Below are 14,726 nucleotides of genomic sequence, written 5' to 3'. Positions count from 1 at the left end.
GATACCACTTGGCAAAAAAAAAAAAAAAAAAAAAAAAAAAAAAAAAAAAAAAAAAAAGTGTCAGGCACAAAGATTAAACAGCGAAAGCGATTCCAGAAAAAAAAATTCAATCAAAACACAACTTTCCTTTGCAGTCATCTTGGAAAGCTGGCTGTCAGCTTTATCAACTGCAATATCTATAGTGCTGCAGAACTAACCTGTTTTGGCACGTCTGTGTTTGAAGTGTGAGCAGACACTCTAGCTCTGCTGTGCCGCCTGCAGAAAAGAGAGCATCTGTGAGTATTCGAGATATCAGCCAGCCTTCTCCCTTCCCTATTCAGCTATTTCCATTCTAATACCCCATAAAAAAGTTCCAAGATGTATTTTCTCTTGTTTCGTTAGTGACTACACCAACATTTAAAGAGTTGCAACAGTTCTAAATTAAACAACGCAGGAGCAAGAAATGCACAGAAAATGGAATGAAGCAAGATTCAGATCAGTCATACCACTGAAGGAGGAGAGCAAAACGAGACAAAAGAACAGACTAAGTAGCATTTAGTATAGTTTCTTCCTTTGTCATCAGGATACACATTCACAAATGAATACCTTCAAAACAGAACAAGTTCGTCTATAACAATTATACAAATAATTTATCTTTCAGTCAACCCATAATTTATGACATATAACTGCCTATACATTACATCCCAAAAAGCACTTACATAACATTGATGGTTAGATTCATTCTGTGACAATTATTTACTAGAAAAAAATCTTTCATACAGAAAAGGAGCTCAGTCAGAGTCCAAGACACTAAAAATATTCATTAATAGCAGAGATTAATGCAAACTTTTTGAAAACCCTATTTGAATTCATATAATCTTTCACTTAAGAGACTATGAAGAGCTTCCTACATGCAGACAGAATGGTTTCATAGACAAGTAAGTAAATGCATTTTTGCTGTAAAATTACTTCATTTCAAAACTTTTTTTCATTTTCAAACCTTCCTATTTTTAGAAAAGGAGGGAAGTTTAAGGCTGTATTTCCAGACTTCCAGAAACCAAGTTCAGTTACATGCTCTACCACTGGTTATTAGTAAAATTTTAGAGGTAATAGTCTCTATGCTTCAATTTTCTGTCTGTATACTACGACACTCAAGGTCAAAAAAGTGCATTACTAATGAGTATCATTTAAAATTGCTTTGCATCATATCCTGTATCACATTATATCTATAAATGTCACTGGTCTTCAACAAGAGTATTTAGTTTGTTCTCAAGACATGATCTCTACACAAGAGAAATGACCCAATATTGCCAATGGATGCAAGTGGCATGATGTTATGCATGTAACACTAACAGGAAATGATGTTCAAGAACAGAAAACTGTGATCAAACCCATTCGGATTTAAGTTGGAATCTGATGTTACTGCTTTGTGGCTGTTCACTTGCATCCTTTTGCTGAAACACTGTAGCCCATAAGAGGGCTCCCAGACTGTTTCACTGCAAAGTGATGACGATGCAGCACGGCTCGACTCAAATTTGCAGCTCAGTACTGCCAAAAAAGGAAGCCAAGCCCAACCCTGCCACTGCTTCACTGCCCTGTTCACAAGTTGAACTGACTTACATTGTGATTACATAAATACTAGGATAAGGAAGACACGTATGCAATGTGCTGTTAATGTTAAGGTGCACGCTGTTAATTTGTGAAAGTATACTCTTGAAACACATTAGGCTAAATCAGCTTCAGAAAGAATGGAGGAAGCTGAAGTCTCGAGTACCACTGCCTTTTGGTCAAACTGTGTGAATACAGACACATACATACAAGTCCTCACTAATCTCAGTCCATCCTCACAGAGCTTCTAGGTGGCTAAGTCGCACATTGTCCACAAATACTAAAACGTAATACTGAAACTTCCATAAGCTGCTTTGCATCATCACAAAATTATAAATGGGTAAAAAAATTAGTTCAGCTACCTTAAATTTGAGCTAGACCTTAGTAACTAAAAAGTCAGCAAAAGACGATGCCACCAAGCATCAATTAAAAACACTGAAATTCAAGAAGTTATAAGGGCACTCTGAAAGTCTCAACTAACATTTTACTTTGCAAAAACCTTTGCATTTACCTTTCGTATGGAGTCTTCTTCATCCCACTGTCCTTAATATAATCCACTAGCTGCTTCTGTGTACGTCCACTGTGAACCCAAAAAAGTACAAATGTTATGAAATACAGTAGATAAAAATTATGGTCAGGTTTGGAGCAAAGAGTTTTTATAAATCCATAAAAGATTTTGAAGTCTTTAAATTAAATGGAATTACTCTAGAATACTTTTTCCTCTTATTCTCATTTTCCAGGTCATAAAAAGTTTGCTTTTAATAAGTTTGTTATGCTTCTCCTTACCTGTATCTGAATGAAGACCCTCTTGTGAAGAATACCGCTTTAGCCTTCGGCTTTGGCTGATCAAACAGCCTAAAGAATGTATGATATTCAACACAGATTTTCCAGAAGTTTTTACACTCATCCCTACTCCCCAAAAGAAACTCCAGGGTATCTTGATATGGGCCCTAGGAACAAAATAGAAAAACTCAAGTAGCACATAAAATGGCAACAAAGGTGAATAGGAAAAAGCAAATACATGCAACAAAAAATATTAAACTGGAATGAGAGGCAGGGTTTTCATAAGTCACGTCTCATACTCCCTGAAGCAGTGGTTATGATTTTGAATGCAGTTTAAAATCATTTAAGAGTTTTCAAAAATATTTGTTTACTTTGAAAATGTAAAAAGGCTTAAAATACACCTGACTAAGAGTTTAGAAACATGCTGGATATATTTCACACTAAGAAATATGGAAGTTAACAATTTGAAAGGAATTAAAACATTTAAGTGCAACAGCAGTTATTTAAAAATGCTTCTTTATAAAAGTACCGATGCTTTTCTCACTTCCTGAGATTTAGAAGAGACTGAAAGATACTGCATAGTTGAGAACACAGTTATCACATGAACTTTCTAAGGGTCTCTTTGGGAGATACTCTGCTATACCTGCAGATAGTGTGTGTTGATTCAAGTTTCTGAGATGCACATAACTATATTACGTATATATTTTTCTTCACCCTAATACAACCCTATGTTGTATTAGATACAAAGTGATTATTAGACACCCTATGTTGTATAATCTAGTCATCCAGTGTGGAAGCAACAAGAGAAGCAATCATCACTACAGTGACATCTGTGATACAAAGACCTGCTGTACTACTATAGCCAAGCATGAAAAATAAAACCCCTCTGCTACATGGACACATAAAAAAGATAAAGCTATAGTAAAAGTAGTCATATATTTCTTAAGTTCCAACAATATAATCTCAGCCATCGTTTGTTTCCTGAGGTGTATCAGGTTACTTTCTTTCCATTTAAATCAAGGGACCCTATAGCAACCTTTTCAGGCAAGCACAACATATTCACCACATCCCTAGAGTAAACAGTTATATAAAACAATTGTCTTCTAACAGCAGTGCACTAAATTGTTCTCTTAAGGAGCTAAAGCCAAAAGGACTCCTTAACACACTTCTATTAAAACAACTAAGATTTACTATTTCAACTGCTTAAGTTATCTTAGCTCATTTTGATTATAATGGATCAGAGACTCATATGAGATTAACCTCCATGTATTAATTTGCCAAAGTTTGCTTCAGCTCTTCAGGTCCTTCGCACATAAAATGCCCACTCTAGTTCTGACCTGTCACACCTCAGTCCTGCACGCAGGATACTGCATGCTATCCCACTCAGCACAGCTGGCCAGATATTAGCTATATAACTTCAAAGAGCTTCTGACTTTCCTCCACTTTTCTGAGTTCATCCAACCTTTTGGTTGAACTTCTGTTTCCCTCTTCACAATGAAAAGAGGAGACTGTAGCCCTGAGAATTTTTTAAGCAGTAAACACATTTATATACAATACAAATATTAAAAACGCAACTTTTTTCAGAGAAAAAGTACACAGACAGGACACACTGAATACTTTAATTTTTTTTTTTAATCTTAGATTTACATGTGTATGTGTAAGTCCAAAATAAATCAAGGTAGAACATAAAAATCTAAGAAATGCAAAATGAAAACACACAGTGAGAAAGGAAAGTTTTTACTTTAATGATGAAGCCAAACCTTCAGTGAAGATGTGAAGATGTTTTGTAAAATTACAGGCTCTACTGTTTCTGATAATACTTAAGAATATATATATTTTTATATGCTGTCAGGCCTATTATTATGGTAAAACTTACACGGACCTCTGGGTGGAGTTTAATAAGGAATCTTTTCCTCTTGAAGCTTAGTTTACGGACCTTAGACCAGTTGAAGGTGTTGATTTTCGTATTACCCTGAATTAAAACAGTAAAAGTTTCAGAAGCAACAGACAACATTTGGCTGCATGCATATACACGCACACCTGTGCACACCCCACCCTGTGCCAACCCAGTCTGCTCATTCCTTATTTCTGCTAACAACATTCCTTTAAGCAGCTCTGTATTTCAATAGAGGGATAACTACAAGCGGTATGATGTCTCTGAGTGGACACCCGAATCGAATTTAAAAAACCTTGAAAATCTAAGAGGAAGGGAAACGAAAATTTTAACCTCATCAATATTCAGGATACTATATGGTAGAAGCAAGATTAGAGTTGCATTTTATTTAACATGTTTTCCTTTTCCCTTGCACTGTTTACATAATTCTACATACTCATCCAGTCCGATTTTTCCTAACACAACCCAATATTTGCAAAGTCTCGGGTTTTGAGATTTGCATTTGGGACAGAAAGCTTAGAACATGACTGGAATACAAGTGATATCATAGCTTTTAAAGTACTGATACTGCAGCAGCAAGCCCAAAGGATACCTCCCCCATTTCTAACTCAGCAGTACAATATATTGAGGAGCAGTTGCCATGTATATAAGGAATCCTTCCAAGCTTTCTTGCTCACAAGTCGTCTTAATCATCAGCGGCAAAAAACAGGCTTTAACTTCACTCTGACAAAATGAAGCCTGCTGCCCAACATCAGTCCTTCCTTCACTGTCTCACTCAGTCCCAAAGCCTAAGGGAAGGGGACCTCGCTCAGCATTTGGCACAGCAGCAGTTCCAGTGTTGCCCTCTGAGAGCGAGGAGGAAAATGGAGAAGAGGAAATGGTACTTTGAGAGAAAGACCCAGATGAGGTGAAATACTAGACACCAGGGAAGATGGAAACCTCAGTGGCTGAGAGGCTATGAGGAAGACTGAAAGGAATTTAAAGACTACAGCAGCTGATGCATCTGTGAAGAGATGCTGCTACAAGGTAACAGGTAAGATACAAAATGAACAGAAAATAAGAGTGTGCAACTGAAAATGTTCTAGCAGATCTGCTGTCTGTATGTTTTTGGGGAGGAAAAGAATATGACAATAGATAGAATACGATAGGATATGCTAGCATCCATAAACACAGCTCTAACCATCTAGTCACTTGTTTAATACTAAGACAGTAGTAACTTAAGTTGGTCCAATCACTTCAGTGAAACTTCTAACAGTGCCACTGTTCCAACAATAATACACTGTAACATTAAAACAACATTAAACATTATGAAAACAATAATTTAGGGGCCTAAACGACATTCAGTTGACCATTAAAATATTCTGTGTTTTCAAATCAACAGACAAATCTGAAATTAAAATGAGATTGACTCCCAAGACACTCTAACCCAAAGGCAGACACGTGTAAGCAGTATGCTCTCCCCACATTACCTGGAATACTAGTACACCCATGTGTGAAACAGCTAGATTAATTTTTGTGCCCTCACGGTCAGATGCAAGGTGAAATCTAATACCATACATCTCCAGTTTCCGGGCAATTTCAAGCACTTGAAAGTCTGATTCAGCAGGAGTTTGACCCCTGTAGCAAGGAACAAAAAAATATAAAATTTTAAGAACAATGTGACAGTACAATATTGCCAACATGGCTAAAGTACTTAAGTCATAACTCTGGCACTATATCAGAATCTTCTATCTAATCTAGTCAGGCAATTTTGCTCCAAGTTAAGTATCAGATACCTTTATGATAGGAGCAATATGCAACAGCAAACAGCCAAACTAAAACACATCCCACAGACAGACATTGAAACAAATGCTAACTAGTTAAGAGCTTTTTTAGGCTTAGGAGAAATGAAGTTCATTAAATCATAATTCAATCCACAACGCTCTTCATTTTGCTGGCTTGCATACACAGTTATATTAATAGAACCAGAGCAAACAGAGCCAGATGAAAATGCTACATACCAGTATGACAGAAACAAAGCAGATATGGCAAGAGAATAACAAAATTGAAAAGAATTACAGGTTTATGTTGGAATTATTAGGCTAACACTATCAAATCTGGGTGCAGTGCATCTCCCCGGTCTTTGGCTGTGTACTTTCCTTCTTGCCAAAGAATCCAGAGGAGGATTTTTTTTAATTGCTTTTAAAGTAACCACTGGTGTTGAAACAACGCTGAAAACATGAGCAAGTTCAAAAGCAGCAGCTTCTTTCGAGTGTGCAACAAAGTCCAAGCTAATAAAACAGGGAACCTTGCAGATCCTGCCATGCAGCAGTCGCAGAATTCAGCATTCATTTCTTTCTCCGCCAGCTTGCTGAAGTCAAACCACTGGCATTTTGTCAAAACCAGGCCTCCTGAGCTCTTTCTCCATTTTTCCCTGCGAGGGGAAGTTTACTGGATACAGCACATTTTTCTCCCCCCCTCCCCCCCCCCCCACCCCCCCCTTCTAGTGTTTCATGAAGCAAGAGGCAAACAGAAAACTCGCAGCCGGGAGTGGGAGGGACGCTATAGCTGAGCCAGCCGGGCTTGTCAGGACAGCAAATACACAAAACAGATAAAGATCACGGAGCAAAATAAGTAAGGGGCTAAAGCACCTTTTATCCTGGACGCTATCCAGAAGCAGCACAGAGCTCTCATGCCACCGAGAAATCACCGTGAGGGCCAGGAGCCACCAATGTGGACTGCCCAAAATAAATACAATTCACAAGATTTAAAATGATCTGGTAAATTACCAGCACTTATGTTGATGAGTATTTTTACTTTTGAGTCAAAACTGTTTGCAGCACATTGGGTAGGTCCAGATAGGGGGTTTAAGACATTCAAAGAAGAAATACTGCTGTGGAAATTAAGGAGCACTTCAACTATGCTGCAAAATTAAGAGGGGGGGAAAATCCTTATAAAAAACAGAAGCCTGGTGGCCTTGACTGACTAAGGTCATTTCTAAATTTAAAACATACTGCAAGACAATACTACAGCCATTTTTAGGCATAAACATGGACTAGAAGTAGCTCTGGAGAGCTACAGGAGCCCCTTCCACTGAGCTGACTACCTAGAAATACAAGCAGCACACAGTCACCCCTCTATCTCCCTACTGGAAAAAATTGGAAATAACAAATATTACATTATTTCCAAGCAAGTGCTACACGTGCAATCTGCGCTGGTGCATTTAACTCAAGACGGCACGTTGGCTTAGCGGTTCCTGCAACACGCAGGTTTCCTAGGAGAAACGGAACGGTACAAGGGGGAGACAGGTGGGAGAACAGCCACTGCTTTTTACTTATGGCCAACACGGGCTGAAACCAGGTTAGACTTCTCCACATGCAGCCAAATACAACTTTTAAAAATGCTGTTTTCCAAGAAATGGCCCTCCTTCCATAAATATATATTCCTTTTCATTAAAATAGATGAGAAACTATTTGCAGCATGATCTATTTTTGGGTACTCTGTAGAGCCGACCACATCAGCACTAAATAAATTCTCCTGCTACTCCATCTTCTCTTTCCAGGCATTCATCATAAAAATACCTCCTTCCACCTGTCTGCGGTTATGTTTTAAAGAACTTTTTTGTTCTACACAGACTTTTTAAAATAGACATTGAGCAGCAGTCCCAACTGCACTGCCTCTGCATCTTTCCATCAAACTGCCAACAGAGATCTCAGAGGGTCGGTTTGAAGAGCAGCGTGCCGGTGTCTGGATGTGCATATGTATGTAGAGAGAGCACATATAAAGGGTTAAACATTGAAATTTGATTCAGATTAATAGTGCTTTAATTTCATTCACAAGGATGGCTTTAAACCTCTAATTATAGCAAGAGCAGAGCCATATCTATAAGCAAATGGATGACTACAATATATCAACTGCATGTAGGAACCATCTTTAAAATACACAAAGTTCAATCATACAACTTATTTAGTATGATGGTGTGTGAAAAACGGAACTGGTTAGAACAACTAATGCTTCTCCAATGCTTAGGAAAGTGTTTCCTGGACTGAAACATGGACATGCATAAAAGGCACTGAGCAGCAAAGTCTGAATGCTCATATATTTGATGACAGAATTTCAAGTTTTCTATCACCTTTCTATCACCTTCGGAAGAAAAAAAAAGATAAAACACAACAGGAAATCTCAAAATTTTTTTGCCAACTGAAGAAAGTTGGGATTCAGTGAAGTGCCTAGCTCTACAGATTCGGCCCCTACACTGACCCTATTCCAACTTCGGTATCGTGTGGCCACGTACGTTTACAAAGTGATTGTAAAGAACAATATTCTGTGTGTACACAGAGGAACAAATATCCAATTTCAAATGGAAAAATAAATGTCAATCAAACTACATAGAAAGCCTTGTAGTCTTAGTCCTACCAGCGTTCCCACCTCCTATGCTAGTTTTGTCTAAGAGCTTATACTGGTAAAGCAGATTTCTCTTCCCCTTATCGAAACGATTCATACTGGTATAAGCGCTTCTATACCAGCTTTAAGCATCGCTAACATCTATTCTGTGGTTTCTGCTCCGTGTTTCTGTTTATTAGTTATACGTGTACAAGACAAAATATAGTTAGATCCGAAATATTGCGTTTGGCCACAGCTTCTCAAGCGACATGCTAAGAACACTGTGCTTAACGGCCACCCCCACTAATTCCTGGTGTAATTCCTCTGCATAGAGCTGCGCTAGGAATGAATACAGTCCTTTGTCTTTGCAAGAGGATGTCAAGGTTTCCAGGAGCTTGGCCAGGGTGGGGGACAAATGTTAGGATAAAACAGCAACTAGAAAGTTGGAAAATATCCTATTAAAAATTGTTGATAAACTCTCCAGTATGGAACTGATGTAGGATTACTGTGGGTTATTGTGTGTTCTGATCTATCAGGTACAGCCAAAAGCAGAGCACATCCCAGAAAGAATAAAAAAAAACACCTTAAAGAATATTCTCCTATACAAAACCTGCCTGTACCTACCAAAGGAGGAAGAGCATGGCGTGGGGAAAGCTAGGAACGGTGCCAAGCAGCTCACACCACACAACAAATGTTTGCAAATGAGAAGCAGTTTCAGAGCAATTATCCTCAGATGTTTGCTGTAGACTAATCTGCCCAGACCATCCTGAAAACAATCTGGTCTAATTTTGTTCAGCCATTAAGCAGATAAATCTGCTTAGTCTTCCCCAGGTCAATGGACAGCAGACTCTCTAGTAAAAATGTTTTCCAGCAAAAACTGCTGTCACTGCAACAGGTTTTAATGCAAAGGTTCCTTACTTACATCTATATGGACACCTATTTGCACAGTGTTACAATATTCACGTGGCAATTGCGGGCAATCAGTTCGAAACAGATGCTGAGAAACGTTCTGTGACTTACAGAGCTTTTAAAACTAGTGATTAATATAGAATTTTAAAGATGAAATACTCAAAACTCTGCATGTTTAACAACTGTCTAGAGTAGAAAAAGTAAAATTTTAGATTCCCGCAAAATTTACAAGCAATTCATGAATACCGTATTACCAAAAAGAACTTAAATTATGACAAGTAGACTAACAATCTGTGAAAGATGGGGGATAACAGTAAACAGAAGTATAATTCTAACAAATCTTTGCTTTCTTTCCTGATTTGCATACATACACACAAAGCAACACAGTCAGGTGGATGCAAGCAAATTATGTAAAAAGAAAAAAGTCCATCAAGCAAAACAGAAGCAACACTTATTTTCATGTATCCATCCTCTAATGTTTAACCCTGGACTACAATCACCCTGCAGCAAATATTCTACTTCTTTATTTGCAAGAAGGCAGTGAGGTTTATATTTTGAGTATTTGGCATGCCAGGATTTAATGGTGCCACCACTAATATACTGTTTTCAAAACAAAAACTTCAGATTCCTGCTGAAGCAAATAATAACAACAACACCACGCTGTACTAAACATATAACTTGCCTTGTTTGCAGTTAATACATCTGCAAAGTTAAATGAAAAAGCCATGTTTCTATACTTGTGAAAATAAAAAAAAAAATCTCACACAGAAAAAGGATATTCAATAGAAAATAAGTTTACAATCCCATCTTTCTCAACACAACCATCTCGATGTATTCGTTCTTCTTTTGACACAGAATGCATCGGCTACACGGTCTGTTTTATTCAGCTTTACATTCTTCTGCCACTTTTAACAGCTAAGGGGAAGCTATATAAAATCAAAACGATTTTTTAAGGTGAAGATACACTCCCAGTGTCAGTCCAAAGAGATTAAGCGCCATCTGAGAAGGCAAACGCACTGTCTCGCTTCCACAACTCTCACACCGTGCCGAAAGGAATCGCTGCCCTGCCTCCAGCGTGAGAAAGCCAAATCCACGTTCCCGACTCGGTACGGTACAGACGAGCAGAGCACGCTGGTATATAAGCACGGGTGCTCAAAGCAAAGCGAGGGCTGCAAAGACAAAAAAGAAGCTAACGCAGTAGCAATCTGGAGACGAGCCACTTGGTCAGAAATGGCCCGTTTTCTTTTCCTGGAGGCGACACTTATAGGACAAGGCTCTTTCATAAGCAAACGCTAGCTGGAAAATATATCAGTCCGCTAAAGCTGAGTGGGGGAATAATATGGTGAAATGAAGGAAACAAAAAACAAAAATAAAAACCAAAAATAAAATGTGAAGAGCAAGGACAATAAGAGAGAGAACCGGAATATTTTGCTCATTTAATAGCACCCTGCATTGCCAGGAAGGAGACAAAAGCCCAGACTGCATGCTCCCATTTGCTCCTTGTAACAGAAAAGTGCAAAAACGTGGGCAAACGTTGAGAAACTGCGGGACCTTCACAAATCTTACTAAAAATGGAAAAGGGTAGCCAACGCTAATAGGGTAAGGGAAGAGAGCAGAGACGTGTAAGGAAGTCACAGCTATTTTTAGAATTGCAATGCTTCCAAAATTACATCTGTTTAACAAAAATTTTCCAAAGAAGAAACATGTATCCAAGATACTCAGGTATCCCTAACGCTTGATTGCAACATTTGCTAACCCAAATGCCTCAGTTTTTAATCTTAACCTGCTTTGAATGTACGCTTTTATAACACTTCTTAAAAATAAGACTTGCAATAATTTTTACAACACAGTTATGTTACATTGCAATTGTCATTAAACTAACGAAAAGCCCACTCACAAGGTGAGGAATCTTTTTGCATCAACTTTCCTATGCCTTTCTCCTCATAGGCTGGAATATAAGTTTCCTTACAGTACAGGATGATTAAAAGTAGTTTGTCTGAAAAGAGCTCAGACTTTATTGCTAAAATTACCAGTTGCTGGCTCCGAAGACAAACACTGCCTTTCAGCCAAGAGAAGTAACGCAAGAAAATTAAAAGCAAGCGGGAGCAATTCAATCAGATGCAGACCCTTGATTAACAAAGAACGGTTCTGGGCTTGTTCTGGTGACATTTATGCCCAAAACCACAAAACCATACATTTCATCTCGAATTTGAAAGCCACTGAGCTACACTCCATGATGTTATCAAATCCTTTTTTGAAGCTGTTTGTAGCTTTAGACTCCACAACACCTTACAACATTGCATTGCCTAATTGTTTTCGCATTTCTTTCTCTTGACTTGGGAGAAATAATGAAGTATTTTTACAAAATTAATGATTTTTCTTCATCACTTATCTTTCCAAGATGAAGAGTCCTAGCATACTTCACTGTAAATTACTTCAAAACAATATTTAGTTTGTTCCTTCATCATTCCCACCTGCACCTCAAAGTTTCAAAAGCAAAAAATGAGAAGCAAACATCTGATTTCATCTAGCAGGAGCAAAGTTGAAATGCTGTCAGTACAGATACTCTGCAACAGTACAACCGAAAATGAGTGATGGCAAAAAGCAAACAATTAATTACTGAAATAGCCAAGAACCTGCTTTTCTAATATTATAGGATGTATCTCATCTTTAAATACAGATGTTACCCTTAAAAATCTCCTAGTTCTGTCTTAAAAAGAAGTCAGCAATCTCTGAGTTTACCCATGCAGAGTAAAAGGAAAACGTCTAATATTGTATTTAGGTCCATAATTGTGAGCATTGAATTGTGCGTGTGGATATTCACAATTAATAAAAGCACTTCAAACTGCTAAATCCTAAAACACAAGGACTCCAAAATGAGAGAAAAGGAAGATCTATAAGGTAAAACTAATTTCTTCCATCACCATTTTATTAAAAACCTTCTCATGATTTAAGCTGTCAACTCTGAGAACTGCACGAGAGAGAGACACATTTATGACAAGCGATAGTTTGAAATGTCTCATCAATATTAATATTTTATGATTAGAAGATTAAAAAGAACAAAGTTGCGGTGCGCAGAGATCATGCGATGCAAACACTGATCTTAGGAGTACTACTCGGCTCGTAACAGGTCAACCCATCTTTCGCAAGCACCATGTCTCCCTTCTGCTCCAAATCTTCCTCTTACTTCTCAACATATTTTACACTGCAAACCACTGAGTAGAGCTCCACCGATCCCATTTTAAGACCATCTTAATTAGACATTAAAACATATGACCTTACTGTATACTGAATGGGCTAGGCAGCAGAAGTGGGCATTTCCAGTAAAGCATGCACTTCTGCAGTCCCTAGCTCCAGGTTCATAATAATTTTATATTTGCAGTCAATAGTTTCTTTCCCACTAATAAATTTTGCTCATTTCAAAAATACTGTTTAACTGTAGGACTAGGTGTTGCACAAATTCTGATAATAGTTATTTCCCCCCCACCGCTTCCCATCCTTCTCTATTTTCTTTAAGCATTAAAGCATAAAGCATGAGCACAAAGTGAGTGTAACGTCATTTATTTCTACTTATTTAGGCAAAAGCAAGCCCGATGTATTTGATGGCCAGCTGAACTTAAACTTTGCAAACTGCAAATTCTTAAGAATAATTTTGTTTAAAACAAATTTTATATTTTCATGTTAACTTTCTTTGTTACGTTATTAGAAGTATACTGTAAAATCACTTGAGAAAAATTGTTGCCCAGCAATTCTGTCCTCTCTTCCTGTCTCTCCTGCTCTCTCAAAGACAACAACTGTATTAGAATTAATGCACATTTGATTTGTATAACGAAAACAATACTCATTTTTGTTGTCATCTATCTTCTTACAAATGCCCATGAATAAGACTGCTATCGTCCACCAAATTTGGAAAGTGTAGAAATTTAAACAGTGCTGTCATTGTGGCTTTCCTTCCTCTTCCCACAAGCATTTAATTTAAGCCATATATACTGGAAAGTCGATACACACAAACTTGCAGACTGCTCTCAGACAGACTATCTTAATTCTCTGGGTTTAAATAGCTGCATTATAATCTCCATTCATAGACAAAAAGTAGATGAAACTGTGTTAAAACTTCTTTTAAGAAAAGTATCTACAGTAATTACTGTTACACCCAACCTTTTTTGTGTAGATGGAAATGGTGTTTAACATGTACATTCTTAATATCACCCACTGTACTTGACCTCCATCAAGCAAGTTTATCTGCTTCTTAACTTCCATGCCTTGGTTTCACCAGTTTCAGAAGTATACCGTTAATCTTCACTTACACATGCTTCCTGTGGAACTCCAGAATTTTTCCTTGAATTCTTTCCTGGTTTGGCAAATACTGATTTGTTTTAAGGTGTTCTCGATCCTCTGATTCATCAAAATCCCCTATTTCAGCTGTTACAGAAAATAAAACAATGTTAGAATAAAAAGAAACAGTGAAAATAATGACAGACCTTGAAGATAAGGAATTACAGAAACCTTAAGAGCAAGACTGTATTCTCCTTTAAGTGTTTCAAACTTGCACATTATGGTTTGTACCCAGTTTAATTTTAAAAAACACTGACATTTACCCCAAGCACACTTCCTGTGAGTTACAGCAATATTTGAACACCGTTTGAAAAAAATCTAGCCTTCTTTAGTCGAAAGATTTTTGACTTGTAGAAGATCTTTGAGGATGTCTAAACATTTTCAGCTTACAGACACCTCATGCAAAATCAGCGTATTCCAATTTATTTTTTTCTACATATTTGGAAAATAGTTATGGATATGCCTACCTGTGAAGAAGGCAAATTCAATTTTAGGTATTGTTCAAAAATACACACACAGCAAAAGAGAGAACAGTGTTATGCCACTCAGTAAATGCACACCGTTCCTCCATCTGGCAACACCTCTCAGAAATGATGCTGTAAAATTGGGAAAAGATTTACAGAAGCAAGAAGTATTAATCAAAAGTACGGAACAGCACGCATCTGATGAGATATACAAGAGACCAGATGTTTTCAGCTTGGAAAACATAAGTATGAGGCTTGGCATATTGCAGAGGTATATACAAATTACAAGTTGAATGAAAAAATAAGAAATAGTTGTTCGCTATTTCCAATAAAAATATGAAGTTATCAAACAAAACTAAAAAAAAAAACTAAAGGATGTACATGTTCCTACA

At 37.5% G+C, this 14,726-nt stretch overlaps 1 protein-coding gene across 7 annotated transcripts in view; it reads right to left on the bottom strand.

Annotated features, from left to right (window-relative positions):
* The window catches only part of FARP2 (FERM, ARH/RhoGEF and pleckstrin domain protein 2), a 96,049-nt gene that overhangs the window by 41,210 nt on the left and 40,113 nt on the right, over nucleotides 1-14,726 (bottom strand). For 6 of the 7 annotated variants that reach the window (XM_064517116.1, XM_064517118.1, XM_064517113.1 and 3 more), the window contains 6 exons: nucleotides 13,843-13,957; nucleotides 5,734-5,881; nucleotides 4,247-4,342; nucleotides 2,374-2,537; nucleotides 2,099-2,167; nucleotides 198-255 (listed from right to left, as the gene is read on the bottom strand). In XM_064517116.1, coding sequence (XP_064373186.1) covers nucleotides 198-255; nucleotides 2,099-2,167; nucleotides 2,374-2,537; nucleotides 4,247-4,342; nucleotides 5,734-5,881; nucleotides 13,843-13,957 — 650 coding nt within the window. The remainder of the gene's footprint in view (nucleotides 1-197; nucleotides 256-2,098; nucleotides 2,168-2,373; nucleotides 2,538-4,246; nucleotides 4,343-5,733; nucleotides 5,882-13,842; nucleotides 13,958-14,726) is intronic. The other variant, XM_064517117.1, reaches the window with a different exon arrangement.

Source organism: Dromaius novaehollandiae, chromosome 9, assembly GCF_036370855.1.
Source record: "Dromaius novaehollandiae isolate bDroNov1 chromosome 9, bDroNov1.hap1, whole genome shotgun sequence".
Lineage (NCBI taxonomy): Eukaryota > Metazoa > Chordata > Aves > Casuariiformes > Dromaiidae > Dromaius > Dromaius novaehollandiae.
The sequence above is the reverse complement of the archived record's forward strand: the minus strand, read 5'-3'. Positions and strand labels throughout refer to the sequence as shown.